Source organism: Mustela erminea, chromosome 1, assembly GCF_009829155.1.
Source record: "Mustela erminea isolate mMusErm1 chromosome 1, mMusErm1.Pri, whole genome shotgun sequence".
Taxonomy (NCBI): Eukaryota; Metazoa; Chordata; class Mammalia; order Carnivora; family Mustelidae; genus Mustela; species Mustela erminea.
In genome coordinates, this window is record NC_045614.1 from 49,666,954 (window position 1) to 49,690,012 (window position 23,059).

Sequence of the window (23,059 nt, forward strand, 5' to 3'; positions counted from 1 at the left end):
GTACCCACATCCTATTTATATAGACACTATCCATTAAAAAGCATGAGGGCTGTCTAGAATAACTGTAGATTCAAGGGCCAGGACATTTAAAAGATGAGTCTGAAGCATCATGTTATGTCAGAAAGTAAGAGTGCTCAAAAACTGATGGGGGGATTTTGAAAGAGTCCAGGAACCAACTTGAAGGAGACCACACTTGCCAACTGGAGGGCAATAATGGATTATACTAACAGAATGAAACAAACATCTATGAGTCCATACTGATAGAAATAAATAACTGAACTGAATACATAAGTGCAGAAGAAGTATAATGTAATGATAGATGGTAGTTCAAAATCACCATTTTGCAAGGACCCCTCTACTAATTGTTCTAAGCAGGAACCATCAGTGGATACTAAAATTATTGGGATATAGTATGATCAGAAACAAGGCCTCTGCATGGCCTCAAAGTACCTTCCACCAAGAAACATTAATTGCAAAGGAGAAAAGAATAGCTTAACAGTGGAGAAACCTGGAAGACAGACAGCACCTTAACAAGATAATCAAGGTTAACATCACCAATAATGAACCTTAGTGACATCACTTACCTTTGATACCCTATGAATGTTACAACATCACTTCTGAGGTGTTATTGCTAAAAATGGGTAACTTCACTCTAATCACAAGGAAGCATCAGAGAAATCCAAATTGAAGGACGTTTTTTAGAGTAACTGATGGGTACTCTTTAAGACTTTCCAAGTCAAGATAAAGATAGAGGAGGAATTATTCCAGACTGAAGAGACTAAGGGGACATTACTATTAATGTAATGTGGGAACACTGATTGATTCTATACTAAAGGACATTAATGGGACAATGAAGAATTTTTTAATTGTCATTTTATTTTATTCTTTTCATCATGATAATATAATCCTTAATTCCCATCATCTATTTAACCCATTCCACCATCACTTCTCCTCTGTAACTGTCACTTGGTTCTGCTTCTTGGTTTGCGTCTCTTTATTTCCTTTGCTCATTTGTTTTGTTTCTTAAATTCCACATGAGTGAAATCATATGGCATTTATTTCACTGACTGACTTATGTCACTCAGCCTTATACTCTCTTGTCCATCCATGCCATTGCAAACAGCAAGATTTCATTCTTTTTTATGGCTGAAAAATATTGCATTCTATATACATACCACATCTTATTTCCATTCATCTATCAATAAACACTTGGGCTAATTCCATAATTTGGCTATTGTCAATAATGCTGATATAAACATAGGTGTGCATGTATCTCTTTGAATTAGTGTCTTTGTATTTTGGGGATAAATACCCGATATTGAGATTACTGGATCATAGGGTAGTTCTATTTTTAATTTTTGAGGAACCTCCATACTGTTTTTCACAGTGGCTAAACCATTTTGCTTTCCCTCTAACAGTACAACAGGATTCCCTTGTTTTTACATCCTCACCAACACTTGTTGTTTCTTGAGTTTTTTTATTTTAGCCCTTCTGACAGGTATGAGAAATTTTGATTTGCACTTCCCTGATGTTGAGTGATATTGAGCATCTTTTCATGTGTCTGTTGACCATCTGTATGTCTTCTTTGGAGAAATGTCTCCTCATGTCTTCTGCCCAGTTTTTAAATAGAATACTTTTAGGGTATTGAGTTTTATATACTTTGCATACTAATTCTTTAATGGATGTGTCATTTTCAAACATCTTCTCCTATTCCATAGATTGCCTTTTAGTTTGTTGATTGTGAGAACTTTTTAAAATTGTATATGTTTCAAATGGTATTAAATCAATGTTTATTTCCTGAATTAGATTATTACATTATGGTTTAAAAAATCATCTTCTCTTCTTGTAAATAATAATCCATTTAAGCTCGCAATACTACGTCAGTCATTCAGGAGTTACCTTGCAGGTGGACGAAGGGGAACCATATCCAATTTTGGAACTAATAGTTTCTTATTTAAGATGGAGACCAAAATGACCATATATAAAACCAGAAAAACAGTTTAACCACAAATAATCTTTTGTTATTGTTTTTCCAAATTCTAAGAATATCCTAAAATATATAATTCCCCAGAAGTAAATGCATATAAACTCTATTATTTATCAAACAGAGCTGCTTATCATATGTGTTATGGTCAGTTTGTGGTTTTGCATTCTGGTCTGTGAAAGTGCTTGGGCATTCTTACCCTACTAATGAAAAAGTTGATTTAAAAATGTCCTTTGTGACCTTTCACTGACTCTTCTTCTAGGTTTCTGTAGACTCATTTAGTCAAGACTGTCTTTCCCACTGATGAGCCAGAGGGACTGGACAAAAAGTTTTCAAATGATTACTATGAACCAAAACCTGTGCTATGTACTTCACTTGTATTGGCTGGCTTAAATTTCAAAACACAAAATTGTTCAGATTCTCTTGTTTTCCTTAATTTTTTATAGATAAGGAAATTAATAGAGAAATTAGGAACAATGATGTTCAAAGACACGTATGTAGTGATGGTGCTACATACTTGGTCCCTATGTTCCTAACTCCACAACTTTCTCCCTTGACTACTATTTAAGTGTCTGAGAAGAAGGGTTTACTGCATCATTCCTGCTGACAGAATGGAGACTTTTTTGCATGTTTTATGGAGGATTTTGATTTTTCTTTGTCTCAGTAAGCTTAATTGTGCTCTTATGTTACTTTAGTTTGAAGTTTTTTGTACCCCTGGGAGTTTTGTTCCAGACCAGTAGAGTACAATTTAATAACTCTGAAATTCACATTTACCAAAGCATCAATTTAGGAAGTAAGAAAATGCCCTGAAAGTATTGTTATAGGTTCACCAAGTACTTAACCTCCTTTTATGCACCAAGAGAAAAGATGGCTAATTTTTTCTTCATTACTTACAGCCATTTTTTCCTGCATCCCAAATGAATGCAGTGACCTGAGCCTAAATTTGATTTAGTTATCTCTGTGTTGGCCCATCCAACTCAATGTCACTACTTGCATATGCAAATTTAACAAATTTGTTATCCACATATCTAATCTTAGAGAATTGCTGTATCATGAAAGTAGTTAACCTGAAATGTGTCTGTATCTACATGTGTTAGTTTCCAGAAAACACATCGGATTGGGCTATGTTTTGTAAGAAAGACATATCTCATGTGTTCTTGAAAAATGAGGTTAGCTTTCCTTTGTTGAGAGGTAAGATCTAGGTTCCCTCCCCTTGAATCTGAGGGAGCCTATGACTAATGCAGAAGTGACACCATGTGGGCATAAAAGTAACGGGACTGCTGCCTGATACTCTTGGAACATTAGTATTATGGAAACAGCCACCATGTTGGGAGGAAGCCAAGAACTCAAACAGGCCATATGAGGGTATGGCAGCCATAGCCCCAGCTGAGATCCCAGCTGACAGCCAGCATCAATTATCAGGCATGTGAGCTTCAAGCTGCCCCCACTGACATGAGGACCAGAGAGGTGATGTCCCTGCCGAGCCCAGCTCAAATTTCAAAATACAGGTCGTCATTATTTGGAGCACTAATTTTTAGGGTGGTTTGTTGAGTAACAATAGATGATTAAACACAAATCAGTGCTGCATTTCTGGAATCTGGGTATGGGGTGGTAAAGTGAGAGAAAATGTAAATACCTTGATGCAAAGGACTCTCGTCATCTGGGCAATCTAGATCCCAAATTCTGCTCTAGAAGAAAGGAATTTTATTCAGATACTCTAATTCAGTAGAGGATATTGATGACAAATACCTTCTGTCATCTGGTTTCCTCTCAGTGTCCTAGCTTGGCAAGGGGCCTTGTTTCCTTCACCATTCTATGCTTGTGTCCTGGCCCTGATAGCTGTGGACTTTTCTGCAGATGATCACTTCTCTTTTGATAACTTCTTTCTCTTCTCTGGACTTCTTTGATTTTTTTTTAAATATAGTTTTCAAGTCTTCATTAAACATAATCCCTTTTATTCTCTTTCAAGAAGTTCAGGGATGCTGTTAAATAGGAGCTATGGCATAAGAAAACCCTGGAAATAATAAGCCTGTTGCATTATAGAATCCATCAAAAAGGTCAAAGCCACACAATATGCTATTACAAGTCATCACTTAGATAAAGTATTCAGCTCTTCTGCCTTAATTTTTTTTAAAGCATGAACTTTAATGAGAATGGAAAGGGCATGACAAGAATCATTTCTCCTAACAAAGATTGTAAGAAGAGAGAAAGATTAGGCAGTGTGTCTCATTTTGATGAATATTTAGCTGGTGAGCTAGAGATCCTTTGGAGCCCCAGGCCTCCAATATTCTTGCTCTCTCTTCTCAAAGACTATGAAAAGCTCAAGTCATATTATTTAATGAATAGAAGCTGTTGAATTACAGCAAAGCACAACATGAATCCTAGTATCCAATGTGAAAGAAAAGAAAGGTGAGCATATGAATATTAATATCTTCCTGCAAAATGATAGGATTCTCATCTTCTTGCTAATAACATGTGGAATCCAGATTTTCTTTCTTCTCCTTATACTTAGAATGCTCACCGAAAGAAGAAAGTCAGTATTAAAAAGCCTCTTACACTGTTGGTGGGAATGCAAGTTGGTGCAGCTTCTTTGGAAAACAGTGTGGAGATTCCTCAAGAAATTAAAAATAGAGCTTCCCTACGACCCTGCCATTGCACTACTGGGTATTTACCCCAAAGATACAGATGGAGTGAAAAGAAGGGCCATCTGTACCCCCATGTTTATAGCAGCAATGGCCACGGTCGCCAAACTGTGGAAAGAACCAAGATGCCCTTCAACGGACGAATGGATAAGGAAGATGTGGTCCATATACACTATGGAGTATTATGCCTCCATTAGAAAGGATGAATACCCAACTTTTGTAGCAACATGGACAGGACTGGAAGAGATTATGCTGAGTGAAATAAGTCAAGCAGAGAGAGTCAATTATCATATGGTTTCACTTATTTGTGGAGCATAACAAATAGCATGGAGGACATGGGGAGTTAGAGAGGAGAAGGGAGTTGGGGGAAATTGGAAGGGGAGGTGAATCATGAGAGACTATGTACTCTGAAAAACAATCTGAGGGGTTTGAAGTGGCGAGGGGTGGGAGATTGGGGGAACCAGGTGGTGAGTACTATAGAGGGCACAGATTGCATGGAGCACTGGGTGTGGTGCAAAAATAATGAATACTGTTATGCTGAAAAAAAATTTTTAAAAAAGTCGTTTTTGTTATTGATGGGTGTGTGTGTGTGTGTGTGTTTCCCCCTCTCTACTGGAAAAGCTTAGTTTGATTAGCATACAGAGAGGGCTTAAGAGCTTTCTATTGTGATAAAATTGGGTGCCTTTGTGAGCTATGGGGATAGTGTTTAGGTAAGACAGAGGAGGAGCAAATTGAAATAGTGCCCTTGGCCAACGAAGATGCACCCACTAACTCAAGTTGGTGAGACCAGCGTAATGTTGTTTATAGATCACAGCTCATCTTCAGAACGAGCTGTCATCTAATCTTTAGAAAATAAAAAAAAATTACACTGATGGAGAAATTCAAATAAGATATGAGTTAGGAGAGACAACTTTGGTGCACAACAAACTAAATATCTGAAGATGGGTGTTCTCGTCTTGAGATACCAACAAATAAAACAATGATAATTCTCGCTCTTGGCCACCTTGGCATCTACTCTTTGTGGGACTGTCCCTCACCTAAGGCAGGAAGACAGTGGCCATGAGAAGATGAAAAAGTCACTGGGATCAATAAACCTAGGCTCCAGCTTGTTGTGAAAAGTGGGAAGTGCAGACTCTCAAAACAATCAGACATGGCAAAGCGAAGCTGACCATCCTCACCAACTGCCCAGTTCTGAGGAAATCAGAAATCGAGTACTATGCCCTGTGGCTAGAACTGGTGTACATCATCACTACAGTGGTAATAATATTGAGATGGGCACAGCATGTGGGAAATACTACAGAGTAAGCACACTGGTTATCATTAATCCAGTTGATTCTGCTCTCATTAGAAGCATGCCAGCACAGCCTGGTGAAAAGTAAATCACACAAATTTTTTCTTTAATAACTGGCCAGAGCTTGTTTTGAAAACAAAAACAATACACAAAACCATTCCCGTCTCTTGAGCATTTGTTACATAAGAGGCATGGAACTAAGCAGTTTATATACTTAATTACACTAAATCCTCACTAACATGAGATTAGTAGCATTAGAGAAAGGTAGCATTAGGGATATTCAGAACCTGAAGGAGACTGAATAACTTAACAGTCACACTTAGAAGGTGGTTCTTGGAATTTAAACCCCTTCTTCGGGATTCCAAAGCCAGTTATTAAGGACTATTTTAGTCTCGTTAGTTGAGACACTCTGGGGCAAGGAATGTCCCCCTTTTAAACCTAAGTATACTTTGTCACCTGTCAAATTAACAAGTTTGATGTTCTGTGTTCTCTAGCTCTTTATTGGTTTCATATTGCTGCCTTAAAAAATACCATAAATTTAGTGGCTTAAACAACATACATTTATGATCTTACAGTTCTGTTAGTTTGGGAGTCTGACACAGGTCTCACTGGGCTCTGTTAAGGTGAAGGCAGGGCTGGTTCCTTCTGTGGGCTGTAGGGGAAAAAAATCGGTTTCCTTGATTTTTCTAGCTTGTGAGGGCCCATTTGGCCTTCTGGGATCATGAACCTTTCCTCACATCACTCTAACTCCTTGGTTTGACCATCACAAATCCTTCCTCCTCTGAGTCCTGTTCCCTCGTTCCTAGAGGGATCATTATGATTTCTCCAAGTTTAACCAAATAATCCAAGATAGTTTTCTCCCATCTCATGATTCCCAATCATATCTCCAGAAATCTCTCATTTTGTATGATAACATTCATAAGTTCTGGGGATTAGGACATGGAAATATTTGGGGAGCCAGTACTGAGACTACTATAAGCTCCAATTTTTTTTTTTTCCATTTTCAATAACAAAGTATCATAAAATCCTATGCTCGGCAGTTGGAGGATGGTATGGAGTTCTTTAGCTATTTCTGTATCCTGCCTATATTTTGAATTCCCTCTTCCACTAGAGGTAAGCTTCAGCATAGGATTGCAATTCTGTATGTCTCTGATAACCTAATATATTGTCACGCTGTTTGGATCCATTTCCTAACTCTGTTCTTGTGTGGCCACTCAGCACCATGCCTGCTTCCCTAAGTATAGGTGCTTTTTTTCTTTTTTTTTCCTTCCTGTTTTAGGTTATTTTTTTCTAGTTAACATGTCTTTTATCCCCCACTCCCCACCCCATGCATATTATTGATGCAAATACCATGTTGGCCCAGCTTCTGCAGGAGGTAATGACTCTGCTAATCAAATGCAGAACTTTATCATCATTAGGGTCTTAAATTTATAATGAAAATTATCAAAAGGGCTTCATGCTTATTATCTGAATTTACCCTACCCCTCTCCAACAAAAAATAGCAAAATGAACTTCTGTTCTTAGTGATTCTCTTTCAGCTTATAAATGATCCTTAATTTCCTTGTAAAAGGAAATAGATAGTTTCCTCTGCAAAATATCAATACTCTGAGTTAATACTCTAAGATACTCTTAATACTCTAAGATACTCTTAGAGTCACATACCCTCAGGCCAGTGGTGTTTATCCTATTTCCAAGGGATCATGAGAGAAACAGCATTCAGTTTGCCAGCTCTTGAATCCTTTGTAACTGTTGTTGAAAGTAACCCAAACCCACATCTCTCATTCTCTGTGTATGATTTACCAGTTGGTCCATGTGGTTAATACTAAGGAGCTTTTCACTCACATCTAACTTTCAAAGGTTACACACAGACACACACTCTCTCTCTGTCTCTCTCTCTCAATAAATGTATTCATCTTTTTAAGTTGACTTCAGTGTCTAATTCTGCCAAAATAATGGGTTTCATCTAAGCCCCACATTTTAAAGAAGACCCACATAGCAGATTGAAAAAAAAAATTTATTAAATACTTTACGTGTACATTGGTAAGCATTTTAGACTGGTTATATAAATTAGACATGGTCAGCAATAAATATGTTTAAATGTGATCAATATCCAAGTACATATTTAAGTAAAGTTTTTGGTTTAGTTGCATTTTAATTCTCTCAGATTTCTTTTTTAAAAAAAAAGTGCTATTTTTGAAATGATTCTTTATTAACCACATTTGATAATTAAGTGGAAACTAAAATAATAATACAACTTTAGATGGTCTCTGGGAAATAATGCATTTAATTTTCTCCACAAGGGGGGGAAGATTAGCATAAAATATCAAGAAATATTGAGATATAGAACTGTTCAAAGGGGGAGGCAGGTCACCTGCCCACCTTCTCTAGTAAGCATCCACAGGCCACAGTGATGATTTGACCATGGGGTTACCCATTGCCCATTTAGGGGGAACCTATTAAACAATGTGATAATCTACTAGCTACCTTGCTTATCAGCAGGTCTCCAGACCATCACCCAAGGCATAAAAGGTAGACGGAATCTCGATTATAAAATCTGGCATTTTCTTGTCTTCCTCAGGGAGTGCAGGCACCCCAGTAATGTTTAACAAAAATGGGGATGCTCCTGGGCGTTACGACATCTTTCAGTACCAGACCACAAACACCACCAACCCTGGTTACCGCCTGATTGGGCAGTGGACAGATGAACTTCAGCTCAATGTGAGTACTACTTATCCCTCTTCCTTTGCTCATGTGATGAATGGACAGACTTTTAATGTTCTCAGTCTGGCAAACATTCTTGTTTTTATGTTTGTGTGGTTATATATGTGGGCATGCATCCTGTTAAAATCATCTGCAGGGATCGATAATCCATAATAATGTAAGAGTGATGGTGATGATGATTAGGATGATAAAAGTGTGCTTTGAATTTGTACTGGGTATTATACTCAGCTCTTACAGGAATGATCTCATTTAGCCTGAGGCTTGAATTGCTTAACAAACAAGTTCTGTGCTAATACTTTAAAAGATCCTTCTCTTGGTCAGATTTTCTTTCTTCTTTCTTCTTTTCTTCTTCATATGGTGATGTATTTTTTTCATTTAGAGCATTTTAGTGAGTCACTTTGGATTTTACTGAGATTCTCTGAGTAATTGCAATGTTAACATCCATAACCTCTTCCTCTTCTGGTCAAACATGACCTTGAGTAAGCGGCCACTTCCTTGTGTAAGGTTAGGTCAAAGTGCACCAGCCAGAGACCATCAGTTGGTCATCTGTAGTCAGACACAGTTAGGTTTATTTAACTTTTAATTGCATGAAGTTTGCTCCTGCCAGCAAAACCTCTTCATGATGAAGGAGTTTCGATGTCATTTATTATGTTTGGGGCTGAGGTGGGTGATTTTTAGGAGGTTTAGGGAAATGACTAGTTTGGGTTTGGGCCCTCTTAGGAAATAGACACAAGTTGATAATAGTACACCTTCGTGATTTTTGTGTAGGGGATGGGGAGATAAAGGCTAAGCAAGAGATGTCACTTAAAAGAGAAATAATAGGCACTTTGGAGAACTGAAGAAGGGAGAAGTTATATTTGTGGTTGCAGAGTATCCTTCTTTCTTTCTAGTTTCAGACCCAGTTGTGGAGTGGCCTTGTTTTTGTCTTGTTCCACCACAGTCATTGAGTGGCTTTGTCTGATTATCATTTATATTCTGCAGGAGTTGTTGGGGTTCTGTTTGGAATGGGCCCACCTCCATGATACCTAACAGCTTTCTTGCCATTTAAATTTTTCTTTTCATTTCTTAATATTTTAGGTTCAATATTCATTGGTGTGCTTCTTATAATATTTACAATGTCCTACTTAAAATTATTATTAATTCAAATAAATTTACCAATCTTCACAGACAGTAAAGAACACGAACTATGGTCCATTTACCCTGGCTGAGCCAAACGCAGCTGGAGCTCAGCAACTCATGTATCCCATATTTTCCTCCTTTCCTGAAAGGATTCTTAAACAGGTCATGCCCCAGTCTGGTGCTTGGGGTCCTGGAACTCAGTGCAGCAGAAGTTGGAGAAGTAGGGACATTGTGGGGCCTCTGTGCTCAGGTGTACTTGAGAGGGTTATGCTTCAAGAGGTTCTGCAGCAGGTCCCTTCTTGCAGTGGCGTGGTGGGTGGCTATGCTGGGCAAGACTTATAAATTGGGTAGAAGATCCCAACTTCATAAATATTATAGTATATACAAATACATGATTTTCTTTGGTCCAGCAGGTTCCTGAATTATTCTGGTTTCTTCAGAGACATGGGACCAATGGAGTAGATGATAGGTAGTTAGATTATATGAAAATGGCTCATTCAGCTATGAAGGATGAGGAGTCCCAAAAATGTCTAATTTGCAAGCCAGAGGCCCAGGAGAGTTAATGGTGTAAGTTCTAGTCTGAATGTAAAGGAAGGGGAAGACTGATATTCCAATGTAAAGATAGGCTGAGAGGATTCTTTCTGACTCAACCTTTTTGTTGCATTTCAGCATTCAAGTTTGTTGAGGCCTACTCACATTAGGGAGGGCACTATACCAGTTTAAATATTCATCTCATTCAGAAACATCCTTACAGACACACCTAAAATACTGCTTAATCAAATGGTTGAGTACCCCATGTACATAAAATGAATGATCACAGGCCCTATCTCAGAAAATTCCTTCTAATATCTCTTACAAAGCCAGGTATTATGTTGTTAGCTTTTATCAAATCATACCTTTAGAAGGCACTTTGGAAATTATTGAGAGAAGGGTTTCTGGAGAGTGGAATACAGAGTTAATGTCATAGGGTGGGGATTTGGGGTCATAGTTCCTAAGACAGGATTTTTCATAAGTGGGGGGTGGAATGGGGGGTTGAGGAGGCCACCAGAGGCCAGTTACCTCATTTGCACATTGCTCTGGCCTAGCTCTCTTTTTTTTTTTTTTTAAAGATTTTATTTATTTATCACAAGCAGGCAGAGAAGCAGGCCCAGAGAGAGGAGGAAGCAGGCTCCCTGCTGAGCAGAGAGCCCGACGCGGGGCGGGGCTCGATCCCAGGACCCTGGGGATCATGACCTGAGTCGAAGACAGAGGCTTTAACCCACTGAGCCACCCAGGCGCCCCTGGCCTAGCTCTCTTAATACCTGTCCAGTTCTCCCTCTCCTGAGATCTCCCATCCAAGTGAGTTCACACAATGATCGGGTCCAAAGAATTGTGATCCGGCATCCGAGAATGGATGGAACCAACCAGCCAGTGCAAGCCATGCCTGGGATAAGAGCTGAGTACTAGAAGCAAAGAAAAAGCTAAAGTTATGCTGAACTTAAAGCATACTAAACTTGTGAGCAAAAAGAGATCATGAAAGCAGAGCAAGCACATAAACAAAATTCAGCTGGTAATCTCAAGGGGTAGTAATCAGAAGCAGAATCAAAGTAGCATAACCTGGCTGACATAGCCAAAGTATGTTTTGAATGGGTGTTGCCTGTGGGATACAAAGATGGATCAGCCTGAACTAAAGGTAGAGAATCAAAGTCTGTGCTATGCATGTGAACTTCTCAGCACTTATTATAAGACCCACAAGATTATATAGGTGCATTTACCTTTGCTAGCATAACCCCTGTACCGGTGTTAAATTCCTGGTGTGTGTAGTTTGTCCATACAAAAGAATCCCAACCATGCTTCGCCAACTCCAGATATTACCTAGGAAATTCTTAAGCCCACAATTTTTAAGAACCAACATCAACAAGAATTTTATTTTTCTTTATTTGGTGTGTATTTTGTCCTTCATAAAAATTACATTTGATTAGTCATTTAACAGGTTTTTGTTTGTTTGTTTCTAATGCATCTGTGATGTGATAAGCATCTCGGGAGGCAATGGGTACACAGTGGGGGAGGAAAAAAACATGGTCCCTATTCTCACAAAATTGGTGGTCTTGGATTGGAGGTGCATGAGACACAAGTAAACAGATGTATATATGGAGATTTGAAAGTGTGAGAAGAAGCATAAACCAGGGAGAGTAATGGAGGTGAAGAGAGTTTTCCCAGATGAGAAGCCAGCAGTGTGAGGAATAGGAAAGATCCACCAAGCAGGTCAGGAGGCTGCTGTGGCAATGGCATGACTAAGCGAGAGGGGAGAGAGAGGTGGTAGGAGGGGTCAGAACCATTGCTAAGACACATAGCTTGAAGACCCTTGCAGGCTATGCTAAAACATTTTTAAATTTTATTCAGAGTGAATTTAAAAGTCATGGAGAACTGTTAAGCAGGGGAGTGACTGGATCAAATTTAGGAATAATTAATTTGTCTACTAAGAAGGTAATGAATTGGAAGGGGCAAGAGTGGGAGAGGAAGACCAACTGAGAGTTGATTTTAGCGGTCAAGTGAAATAGGATGGTTAATGAAGGGGGTTCTCAAACCTCAGCAGGTAACAGGATCATCCAGAGCATTTGTGAAAGCACAGATTGCTATTCCATACCCCCCCACCCCCCTGCTGGCCAGAGTTTCTAATTCATGTGGTGTCTGTCTTGACCACCTAGAGAGCCCCCAGATGTGGGGCAGCAGTGCAGTGGAAGCCGGTGGTACCTGTGGGGAAAGGATTTATCCAAGGCAGAGCAAAGGAGATAGAAATTTATGGAATACCCTGCAAGGGAGCCATGGGAAGGATAGCAAAGGAGAAACTGTCTGCAATGGGGCAGTAGGTGGGGCTGTTTTAAAGGGGGAAGGTGAGGAGGTATGGGGACTTAGGGAACTGTGCCTGGTGGTAAACAGTCCTTTGGTCAGTGAGCACCTATGGATATCTTGAGGGGGATCTCCTGATGAGCCTGTCTGTATTCAGCCAAGGGGTCTCACACAGGCCCCTTTGCCTTGATCAAATTTTCATTGCTCAAGCCTGTTGCCTGAAAGCAGCCTCTGTGACTCACAGGGTCTCAGAGTGGAAGGAGGCTCAAATATCTGCCTTTCTAAGAGCCTCTGTGTAATGCTGATGGCACTTTGAGGTCACTGGCTTAGAGAGTGTGCTGATAATAGTGTTGTAATGAAGTCAGTAGAAACACATGTGTGGATAACACATAAAATACACGTGTGTGTATATATTTACGTGTGTGTGTGTGTGTGTGTGTCTGTATAAATATTCTTCCTCTTAGACATATGTATCTTAGAGGAAGAATAGTAAAATTTAGTGATGGATTCAGTGCTGGGGTTGAAGGAAAAATAAAAGTCAAAAGTGAACACCATGTTTATAGCTTGAGAGGCTGTGAAGATGATAGCCACATAAGATTAGGAAGGCTACTCAGAGTGGGTGGGAAAGGGGGTTAAAACTGAGAATCCTGAGTTAGTGCTCTTAAATGTTTGAGAGCCAAAATGAACTGGATAGAAATCTGAAGCTCAGAAAACAGTTTTGGTCTATAGTTATTAAAAAACAAAACAACCCACCAAATCCAGTTCGTCATTAACCTATAAATAACATTTAAAGCCATTAAAGAAAGAGAAAAGAGAATAGCCAAGAACCCAAGGTCTTGAAAACCTCATAGGAAATGGTACAGGTCCTTTCCAACTACTCCAAATATTACACAACTTGAAATACTCTGTTTCATGAGCCCAGAAAGTTAGGACAAACGCACACTTTGGTTTTATGTTTGTTACTGGAAGCTGATCAGGGAGCTATAGCATTAGGTGCGAACATTTTTCATTCTACTTTTTCATGCTGAAAGTGCTGTGTTATATAAAGAGCAGACAAGACACCTGAATTTTCGCATGGACCCAGTAGCATATGCTTGGTCCTACATGCAACCTGAAGGTATGGATGACTGAGCCAGGGTGTTCAAAATGGTGAGAGGCTGGGTTAATTCAGTTTAGGATGGCTGCTAGAATAACTGGCTTTGATAGGCTATCAGCCTGTTGACGCCTTTTATGGGATTCTTAGGATATCAGTAAATTGACAAAAGAGGGGGAAAGTACGAGTATCCAGAGGGGACTCTTGCACCCTATCCTGGACAGCCAGAGCTAGGTTCAAGTGCTTACCAATGGTTGATATCTTACCCAGCACCACTCTGTCCATAAGGTTCCTTTTGTTATAATTACTCTCAGTTAAAAATTCTATTAAGAGTGTAATTCAGGCAAACTTAGTTTCATAGGTTTGCTTTCTTGCAGTCAACAGAACAAAACAAAGCATTTCAAGTGACAAGTTCTCATTTACAAAGACTCAGGGGGTACTCTTGCAATCCCCAGTTAGAGCTAATCTCTAGCAAATGAAATTTTCACAAGTGCTGTTTATGTGGTCAGTGATTGCAAATGATTTTCTGAGCCAAGAAATCAGAGTTTTAGGAATCCAGTCTATCGACCAGACAGCTCTGCTGTTCTTTATCTGAACTTTAGGTGCCTAAGAGTGTGCTGCCCATTAGGGAATGCCATCGTGCATCCTTACTACCTTTTGGATAGGCCCAGGGGGTCTGTCTGCTCTGTGGGCTAAGAGATGAGCACATGATTTGCTACTAGGATATTTCTGCATGAACAAGAATTCATCAGAAGGAAATCTTAAGGAGCAAAGCTGTTCACTCTCCCCATTGCAACCTCCATGGAAATAATCCTGACTTATTTTCTCAGGCTTGTATTCTACTATACAGAGATTCCATAAAACATTATGCCTAGCAGAAAAGCAGGAAAAGGGATAATGCAACAAAGAGACATCCTCAGTATGTCAGAAAGGATGACAGCTAATGGAGATGCTAGGATAAGGAGGAGCTGGCCCTGTACCTGGTGTTCATGAACTAGGATAAGGGGTCTGTAATGAATATATTGCATCTAAAAGGCTTAGATATAGTATAATTTAATTTTTGTAGTTACATTTGATTTATATTTGAGTTGGACTTGAAGGATAAATAGTGTTCCCAGGATGGAGAAGAAAAAAACACGTTTTAAAATGCATAATGCAATATCATTTGAAAATTGGCATCAGGGACTATGTCAGGAGAAAGGAAAAAATGAAATGTAGTTGTTTTTAAAAATTTGAAATGTATGATGTGAAGTAAACTCTATGTTTATTATGTGTATGAGAAATGAAGGTGACTTTTGTCATCTTTCATTTATTTACAATTAGTAGGAAATTAGATGTGCCCCCCAAATGTTAAATTTTCAAATACCTGAAATTATTTCAAATACCAAAATGCTAATTAGAGTGTCAAAACAACAAGCATTCTTAGTAGGCATCTCCCTACAGGGAATTGCACTCATTTTACAGAAAAGGCTGCGAATGAATATTACTTAACCTTTTCTGGATCCTCAATCATCTGTCATCCTGTAAAATAGTACAACTTTGAGATCTTGTGAGGTATGTGAGCCTCGTTAGCTTTTTAAGTGATTTGTTCACTGTTGAACTTACTTTTCACCTAGAGACTAAAAGCTCCTGGAAGGTAGAACCCAGAATTAAGTCATTGTTTTTCATACTTACTAACAAGTACCTGGCAAACGGTAGGCATTTGGGGTTTGGTTTGTTTGTTTGTTTGTTTGTTTTTAATTAAGTAATTAATTTATTTTCAACATAACAGTATTCATTGTTTTTGTACCACACACAGTGCTCCATGCAATCTGTGTCCTCTCCAATACCCACCACCTGGTTCCCCCAACCTCCCACCCCACCCCACCCCCGCCACTTCAAACCCCTCAGATTGTTTTTCATAGTCCATAGTCTCTCATGATTCACCTCCCCTTCCAATTTCCCCCAACTCCCTTCTCCTCACTAACTCCCCTTGTCCTCCATGCTATTTGTTATGCTCCACAAATAAGTGAAACCATATGATAATTGACTCTCTCTGCTTGACTTATTTCACTCAGCATAATCTCTTCCAGTCCTGTCCATGTTGCTACAAAAGTTGGGTATTCATCCTTTCTGATGGAGGCATAATACTCCATAGTGTATATGGACCACATCTTCCTTATCCATTCGTCCGTTGAAGGGCATCTTGGTTCTTTCCACAGTTTGGCGACCGTGGCCATTGCTGCTATAAACATGGGGGTACAGATGGCCCTTCTTTTCACTCCATCTGTATCTTTGGGGTAAATACCCAGTAGTGCAATGGCAGGGTCATAGGGAAGCTCTATGTTTAATTTCTTGAGGAATCTTCACACTGTTCTCCAAAGTGGCTGCACCAACTTGCATTCCCACCAACAGTGGAAGAGGGTTCCCCTTTCTCCACATCCCCTCCAACACATGTTGTTTCCTGTCTTGCTAATTTTGGCCATTCTAACTGGTGTAAGGTGACATCTCAATGTGGTTTTAATTTGAATCTCCCTGATGGCTAGTGATGATGAACATTTTTTAATGTGTCTGATAGCCATTTATATGTCTTCATTGGAGAAGTGTCTGTTCATATATTCTGCCCATTTTTTGATATGATTACCTGTTTTGTGTGTGTTGAGTTTGAGGAGTTCTTTATAGATCCTGGATATCAACTTTTTGTCTGTACTGTCATTTGCAAATATCTTCTCCCATTCCGTGGGTTGCCTCTTTGTTTTCTTGACTGTTTCCTTTGCTGTGCAGAAGCTTTTGATTTTGATGAAGTCCCAAAAGTTTATTCTCACTTTTGTTTCCTTTGCCTTTGGAGACATATCTTGAAAAAATTTGCTGTGGCTGATATCAAAGAGATTACCACCTATGTTCTCCTCTAGGATTCTGATGGATTCCTGTCTCACGTTGAGGTCTTTTATCCATTTTGAGTTTATCTTTGTGTACAGTGTAAGAGAATGGTCGAGTTTCATTCTCCTACATATAGCTGTCCAGTTTTCCCAGCACCATTTATTGAAGAGACTATCTTTTTTCCACTGTATATTTTTTCCTGTTTTGTCGAAGATTATTTGACCATAGAGTTGAGCGTCCATATCTGGGCTCTCTTCTCTGTTCCACTGGTCTATGTGTCTGTTTTTATGCCAGTACCATGCTGTCTTGGTGATCACAGCTTTGTAGTAAAGCTTGAAATTAGGTAACGCGATGCCCCCAGTTTAATTTTTGTTTTTCAACATTTCCTTAGCGATTCGGGGGTCTCTTCTGATTCCATACAAATTTTTGGATTATTTGCTCCAGCTCTTTGAAAAATACTGGTGGAATTTTGATTGGAATGGCATTAAAAGTATAGATTGCTCTAGGCAGTATAGACATTTTAACAATGTTTATTCTTCCGATCCAAGAGCATGGAATGGTTTTCCATCTTTTTGTGTCTTCATCTTTTTGTGTCTTCTTCAATTTCTTTCATGAGTGTTCTGTAGTTCCTTGAGTACAGATCCTTTACCTCTTTGGTTAGGTTTATTCCCAGGTATCTTATGGGTCTTGGTGCTATAGTAAATGGAATTGATTCTCTAATTTCCCTTTCTGTATTTTCATTGTTAGTGTATAAGAAAGCCACTGATTTCTGTACATTGACTTTGTATCCTCCACGTTGCTGAATTGCTGTATGAGTTCTAGTAGTTTGGGGGTGGAGTCTTGGATTTTCCATATAAAGAATCATGTCATCTGTGAAGAGAGAGAGTTTGACTTCTTCATTGTCAATTTGGATACCTTTTATTTCTCTTTGTTGTCTGATTGCTGAAGAAGATCCTGCATCCCCAGGGACCGAAAGTCGGAACCTGCTCTGCCAGCGGCCAAGGGGGAATTTATATAGGCTCTGCAACACCCACAGAAGAGTAGACTGAGGCTTCTCTCTGAGAGGGAGGTCAGGATGCAGTTTGCTTTCCTCTAAACCTACAAAAACCATCAAAAGCGGGCAAGGCGAGAGAAAAAAAAAAAAAAAAAAGTGAACAACATAAAAACCTCCAGAGAACAAAAGCCTAAAAAAACCGGTTTCCTCAGAGCCCACCCCCTTGAGGGGGGCGGGAGGACTTAACTCAGGGAACATCATTGACTAAAAACCCACGTGGCAGGCCCCTCCCCCAGAAAACCAACCGGAAAGAAAAAAAAAAAAAAAAAAAGACTACAAGAGAACCACCACCACTATTTCATAGGACAACTTTTATTTTTAATTCGTTCCCACTATTCTGGCTCATTTTTTTTAATATAATAATTTTTTAACCTATTTACCATCACAGTGAGCTGTCCAGTACATCAAATTCCATAATAACCTTATAACCTGAACTTTTTGATACATACACCTGTGTTTTTCTTTTGGGGTTTTTGTTAATATATGAAACCATTTAAAGGGAATATGAACACTTTTTAATCACAGACATGACCTACAGCAAGCAACCATACTTCCTCTCTTTGGGAGGAGCCCCAGGTTTCCTTTTAGCCATACGGTTTGCCCTGGAGAATTCCCAAGACCAGGGGTGAGATCTGATTCTTTTTAAGCCAATTGCCAGGACCTTAGTAATGGGGTTTATGCCGAACTAAGCCATCCAATAGAAAGAATCACTAATCTGTCAGTACCAAGGGGTACGTGGGGTAATCTGAGGTACCAAGAAGCTCCTGTCCAATGGGTGTGACCCTTCAGAGCCACAGGGAGCCATTTGGAGGCCACGGAGTTCCAGGGAAGCGGAGTCAAAACTTGGAGAGAAAAACTAGGTCCAGCTCACTGCCTTTGAGCACTAGGAAACCCCTGCTAGAAACCACTTATAATGGTGTCTGGATTCTTCCATTATCAATAAATCAAAGGAACTTAAGTATGATAATTATTTATTGCAATATCATTCACTGTAGCCGTCAAAATTTTTAAAAATAATTTTTCTTAATATGCCCAGATCAGAAAAGAAAAAGCGCCTACCCTCAATAAGCAGCATTATTTCCACATTTCATTAAATTGAAATGATCAAAATGTAATTTTTAAATGTTAAGATTTTGTTAAATATTGAGTCTTCCACAGCACTTAGAAGTTTGGCTCTCAGAGGCATCTGAAGACATAAAAAGTACAGTTGATTGCAGAAATCATTGTTTAATCAAATTACATATGCCACAATCAATACTTACTTACACCTGCCTATAAAACTACTAATCACCTATTGTTCATAATTGCAACAGTAAAAATGTTTCAAAAATCTAATCATACTGATAATTTAGAGTATTGCCTGAGATATGGGATAATGGATAGCCATACTCACAGCAGTGTTGACAAGGGAAAAAATATATGTAATTTGTCAAAACTTAGAACTTCTTCAGTTTCAATTTATGGTCTTCTTTTATAGAATCACCTTAGTGCTCATGATAATTAATAGCACTTCTTTTACAATTTTTTGTTTTCTTGTTAAGACTGTAGGTTTCAAAGCAGACCTGATTAAATGGACCTGAGTCTCTGCTCTACTACTCAATAGCTGCAAAGCAGGATTACAGTAGCACAAATAGCTTAAGGTCATTGTTAGAATTAAATGTAGTGATATATGGAGTACACTTAAAACCATGCCTGGCACAAAGTAAATATTCAGCTAATGTTAGCCATAACAGCAACAATAATTTAATATCTGTAGTTTATAGCATCATCTGTAACTGCTCAAAATGTCACTTTCTAGTGTTTAGCTACACTATTTTTTATACCCTAGTACATAATGCTTAGCTTATAAAAAAATGGCTTGTTCTATATTAACTAGATGAGGAGATGAATAGACCATTGAATTATACCATAAATTACCTAGGAGTAAGGATTTTCCATTTTTAATGTAGAATTTCCAGTGTCTGTTAGATGAATGAATTTATCAATTTATCCAGAGTTCAACCCTCATCAGAAATTCTGTATGATTTAGAGATCCATTCAAGAACTTGATTCACCAGACAGATGCCAGGTTCCATTTTATAAGTGGTATACAGTCTTGTTAAAATTGCAAAGATAGACTGTTTTGGTCTCTTTGGAAAATGGGGGATGGGAGATGGTTTTATTTTGTTTCCATTGATTTTTCATTTTATAAACCTACCTGTTGCTATTGAGAACAGTGGGATTATGGACCTGAGAAATCAAGTGGGAGAGTCATTGGCTACTTTTGTGTTGGTGAAAGTAACTTAAAAATCAAGCCATTGAAGTTGGTTCCATCTGCCACCTGCTTCTCTACCCTCTAACGCTACCCTAGTGATGGAGCCAAAGAGCAGAGGATTTGGGATCTGAAGGTCTAGTTTATAATCATGCTCTTTGCAGTCCCTAGATCTATGAACCAGGACAAGGGAAGCTTCCCTGAAAAGATGACATTTCACCTGAAACCAAAGCAACAAGAGTTCTTTGCATTTGTTAGCATTTCTGAAACTGACAATAACTACTGTTTTCCAGTTGTCAGCCAGCTTGAGACAAGAAGTCGCAAACTGAATACAGACAGCAGATAGTTTTAGGAAGTTACTGATTTGGCAGTATTTTAGAAATCAAGAAATTTCATAAGAAAAACTATGTTTTGGGCTGTTCTTTTAAAAATCAGAAAACCTGGCAATAACAGATCTTTATCCCATGCTGTAACGGGTGTCTGGACCTAAGCAGCTGCTTCCCACTGAGCAAGGTGTATATTCTCCCAGGTTTCCACAGAACCCACCACTACCTTACTGCCATCAGCAGTGTGTTTCATTCACCCAATCTATATTTAGAATACATTCTAATTTATTTCCACTAATTTCGTTTGAGCATATGCTGGACGTTTTTCTCTGGAAATTTAAAAATCAACAATAATATATCGATACTATCAATGACCCAAAACACCTATTAATATGTAAAAACACTTTATTTAAAGGCTCAGGAAATATAGCCTGCAAGAGAAGGCTGTCTTAGTAAAGACAGTGCTTTTGTTCAGAAATATGTATTTGTACATATTCTGAAACATTGAAAATAGAAGAAACGGGTGCCTGGGTGGCTCAGTGAGTTAAGCCTCTGCCTTCAGCTCAGGTCATGATCTCAGGGTCCTGGGATTGAACCCCACATCGGGCTTTCTGCTCAGCAGGGAGCCTGCTTCCCCATCTCTCTGCCTGCCTCTCTGCCTACTTGTGATCTCTCTCTCTGTCAAATAAATAAATAAAATCTTTAAAAAAAAAAAAAAGAAAAGAAAATGGAAGAAATGGTTCACTCTTTTGTTGTCAGCATTTTTTTCTAGTAGTCAGTGGTGTATAACTGTGTTCAGTCTATGAACGTTTAGAAGATTAATAGTATTTATAATTATCCTTATGGCTCCACAAACATTTAAATAGAGAACTCTAAACCCCATTTTTTTTTCTGTTTGGCATTATAGGCATTCATGCAAATCACTTCATGTTTATGAACATACAACTATGTTCTATGCGGAAATTGTCAGATTTCATTAGTATGTGCATTGTGAACTCAGGCATAATACACAGGCAAGAAGGAGTAATCAGGACAAGTAGAGAAGGTTCAACTGTTATAACAGGAGCTCTTAGCAATTGCCACCAATCCAAAATTACAAAAAGGAAAGAGCTGAGTTTATGTACCCTCTGCCCAACTTTTCACCCTATGAAACCAAAAAAATCTAGAATGTCCTGATTATTTTAAAATTAAAATATAAGAATTAGATATGAAGGGTTTTCAAATAAGTGGGAGATAGTCTTATAAAGGGAGGTAGTGTCAGAAGGTCTGAGCTGGAGTCCTGCCTTTGTCACTTACTGCTTAAACAAATCATTTAACATCCCTGAACCACAGTTCCCTTATGTATTTAAAATAAAGTGAAGTCAAGCAAAACAGCTACTTCACAAGAACACTTTGAGAATAAATTTCAATAATTTTGCTGATAGAAGAAAGCCTACGACATTTGTGGTTGTGTTTCTTGCATTAGTTTTCTTATCAGTGCCCAAAATAATAATCAGGAATTTAGTGATTGAAAACAACACAAATGAATCCTCTTAGAGGTCAGAAGTCAATGTGGGTCTCACTGGCCTAAAATCACCATGTCACCAGCATCGTGTTTCTTTCTGGAGGCTCTAGGTGGTAATGTGTTAACTGCTCACTCATGTTGTTGGCAGCCATTCGGGTCTTTGTGGCGTGGGACTGGGGTCTCTTTCTTGGCCAGCAGCTGTGGGTCAATCCCATCTTCTAGAGACTATCTTGATGTAGTGTGTGACCCCCCTCCTTCCTCCAAGCCTGCCATGGCAGGTCAAGCCTTCCTCATGCCTCTGGTCTCTCCTGCCTTCTCTTTCATAGTTGAATCTCTTTCAATAACCCTTGTGTCTTCCTTTCCACTTTGAAGGGCCAATGTGGGGCCCATCCTCATAATCCAGAATAATCTATTTTTAAGGTCTGGAGCTTTATTCCATCTACAAGAGCCCCTTTTGCCAGGTATTGGAACATATTCACGGGTTTAAGAAATTAGGTTGTGGAAATCTTGGGGTTGGGGTGGGGGCAGATTATGTTGCCTAACTACAGTTCTTTACTGCATAACTCTTTCTATGAGGCCTATAACATCCATATTAAATTCCCATTATTCATCAGTAGAGAGTTAATATAGTTATGTTATAGAAGTTTTATGCAGTTCTGTATACTTAAGCAACTTTGGTGTCTAATTGGACTTATCTGTTTGACTGATAAATGTTCTAATCATATTTCTGGAAAAGTCTGGGCAAGAACCCTGAATTAATGAGAAGCAGACAGAATCTTCTTTAAGAAGGGAAGCAAAATCAAAGATTAACAGAAAGGATAAGTACAACAGGAGATTTAGCTCAGCTCCAGGAGGGAACTCTGTGACCACCAACTCTTTCTAAGGCAGATAACATGGCCCAACCTGCTAAAATTAAGTGAAACTCCCAAAAGGGTAATGGGAAACTAGGTTTCATCTTATATTAACCCATTTTATTTTTTCATTTGTCAGGGGATAATAATTTGACAGTACTACTGTTTCCCAATCATCCTACCCCAATTAATTAATCTTTTAATTCCCATTCTTAATTTAGAAGATCAATTATTTTAACCTATTATTCCTATTTTGCACCCCCCCCAATTCCCAAGCACTTTGTTTTTGATTGCCTTAATTCTCTTTAATTGGCAAAACAGAAATGCAGAGAAAAAACAGTTCTTCAAAAAGATAAACATCAGGTTGCCATGTGAAATAGCAATTCCACTCCTAGGCATATATTTAACTCCAACTTTCTGTGGCTCATGAAAGGCCATGAAGCCATAGACTATAGTACTAGCTTGAAATGTGGGGTATTGACTGCCAGCTCCCTGACAGAGCTACCGTCACAACCTGTTGATAAACCAAAGTTAT

General features: G+C 38.8%; 1 protein-coding gene and 1 pseudogene across 6 annotated transcripts in view; both read left to right on the forward strand.

Annotated features, from left to right (window-relative positions):
• Nucleotides 1-23,059, forward strand: part of GRM7 (glutamate metabotropic receptor 7) — an 888,308-nt gene that overhangs the window by 597,673 nt on the left and 267,576 nt on the right. For all 6 annotated transcript variants that reach the window (XR_004281484.1, XR_004281485.1, XM_032325977.1 and 3 more), the window contains exon 7: nucleotides 8,496-8,635. Coding sequence is in view for 4 of the 6 variants with exons in the window: in XM_032325977.1 (XP_032181868.1) it covers nucleotides 8,496-8,635 (140 nt within the window). In the remaining 2 variants the exon portion in view is untranslated. The remainder of the gene's footprint in view (nucleotides 1-8,495; nucleotides 8,636-23,059) is intronic.
• LOC116566959 lies at nucleotides 5,320-6,050 on the forward strand (annotated as a pseudogene).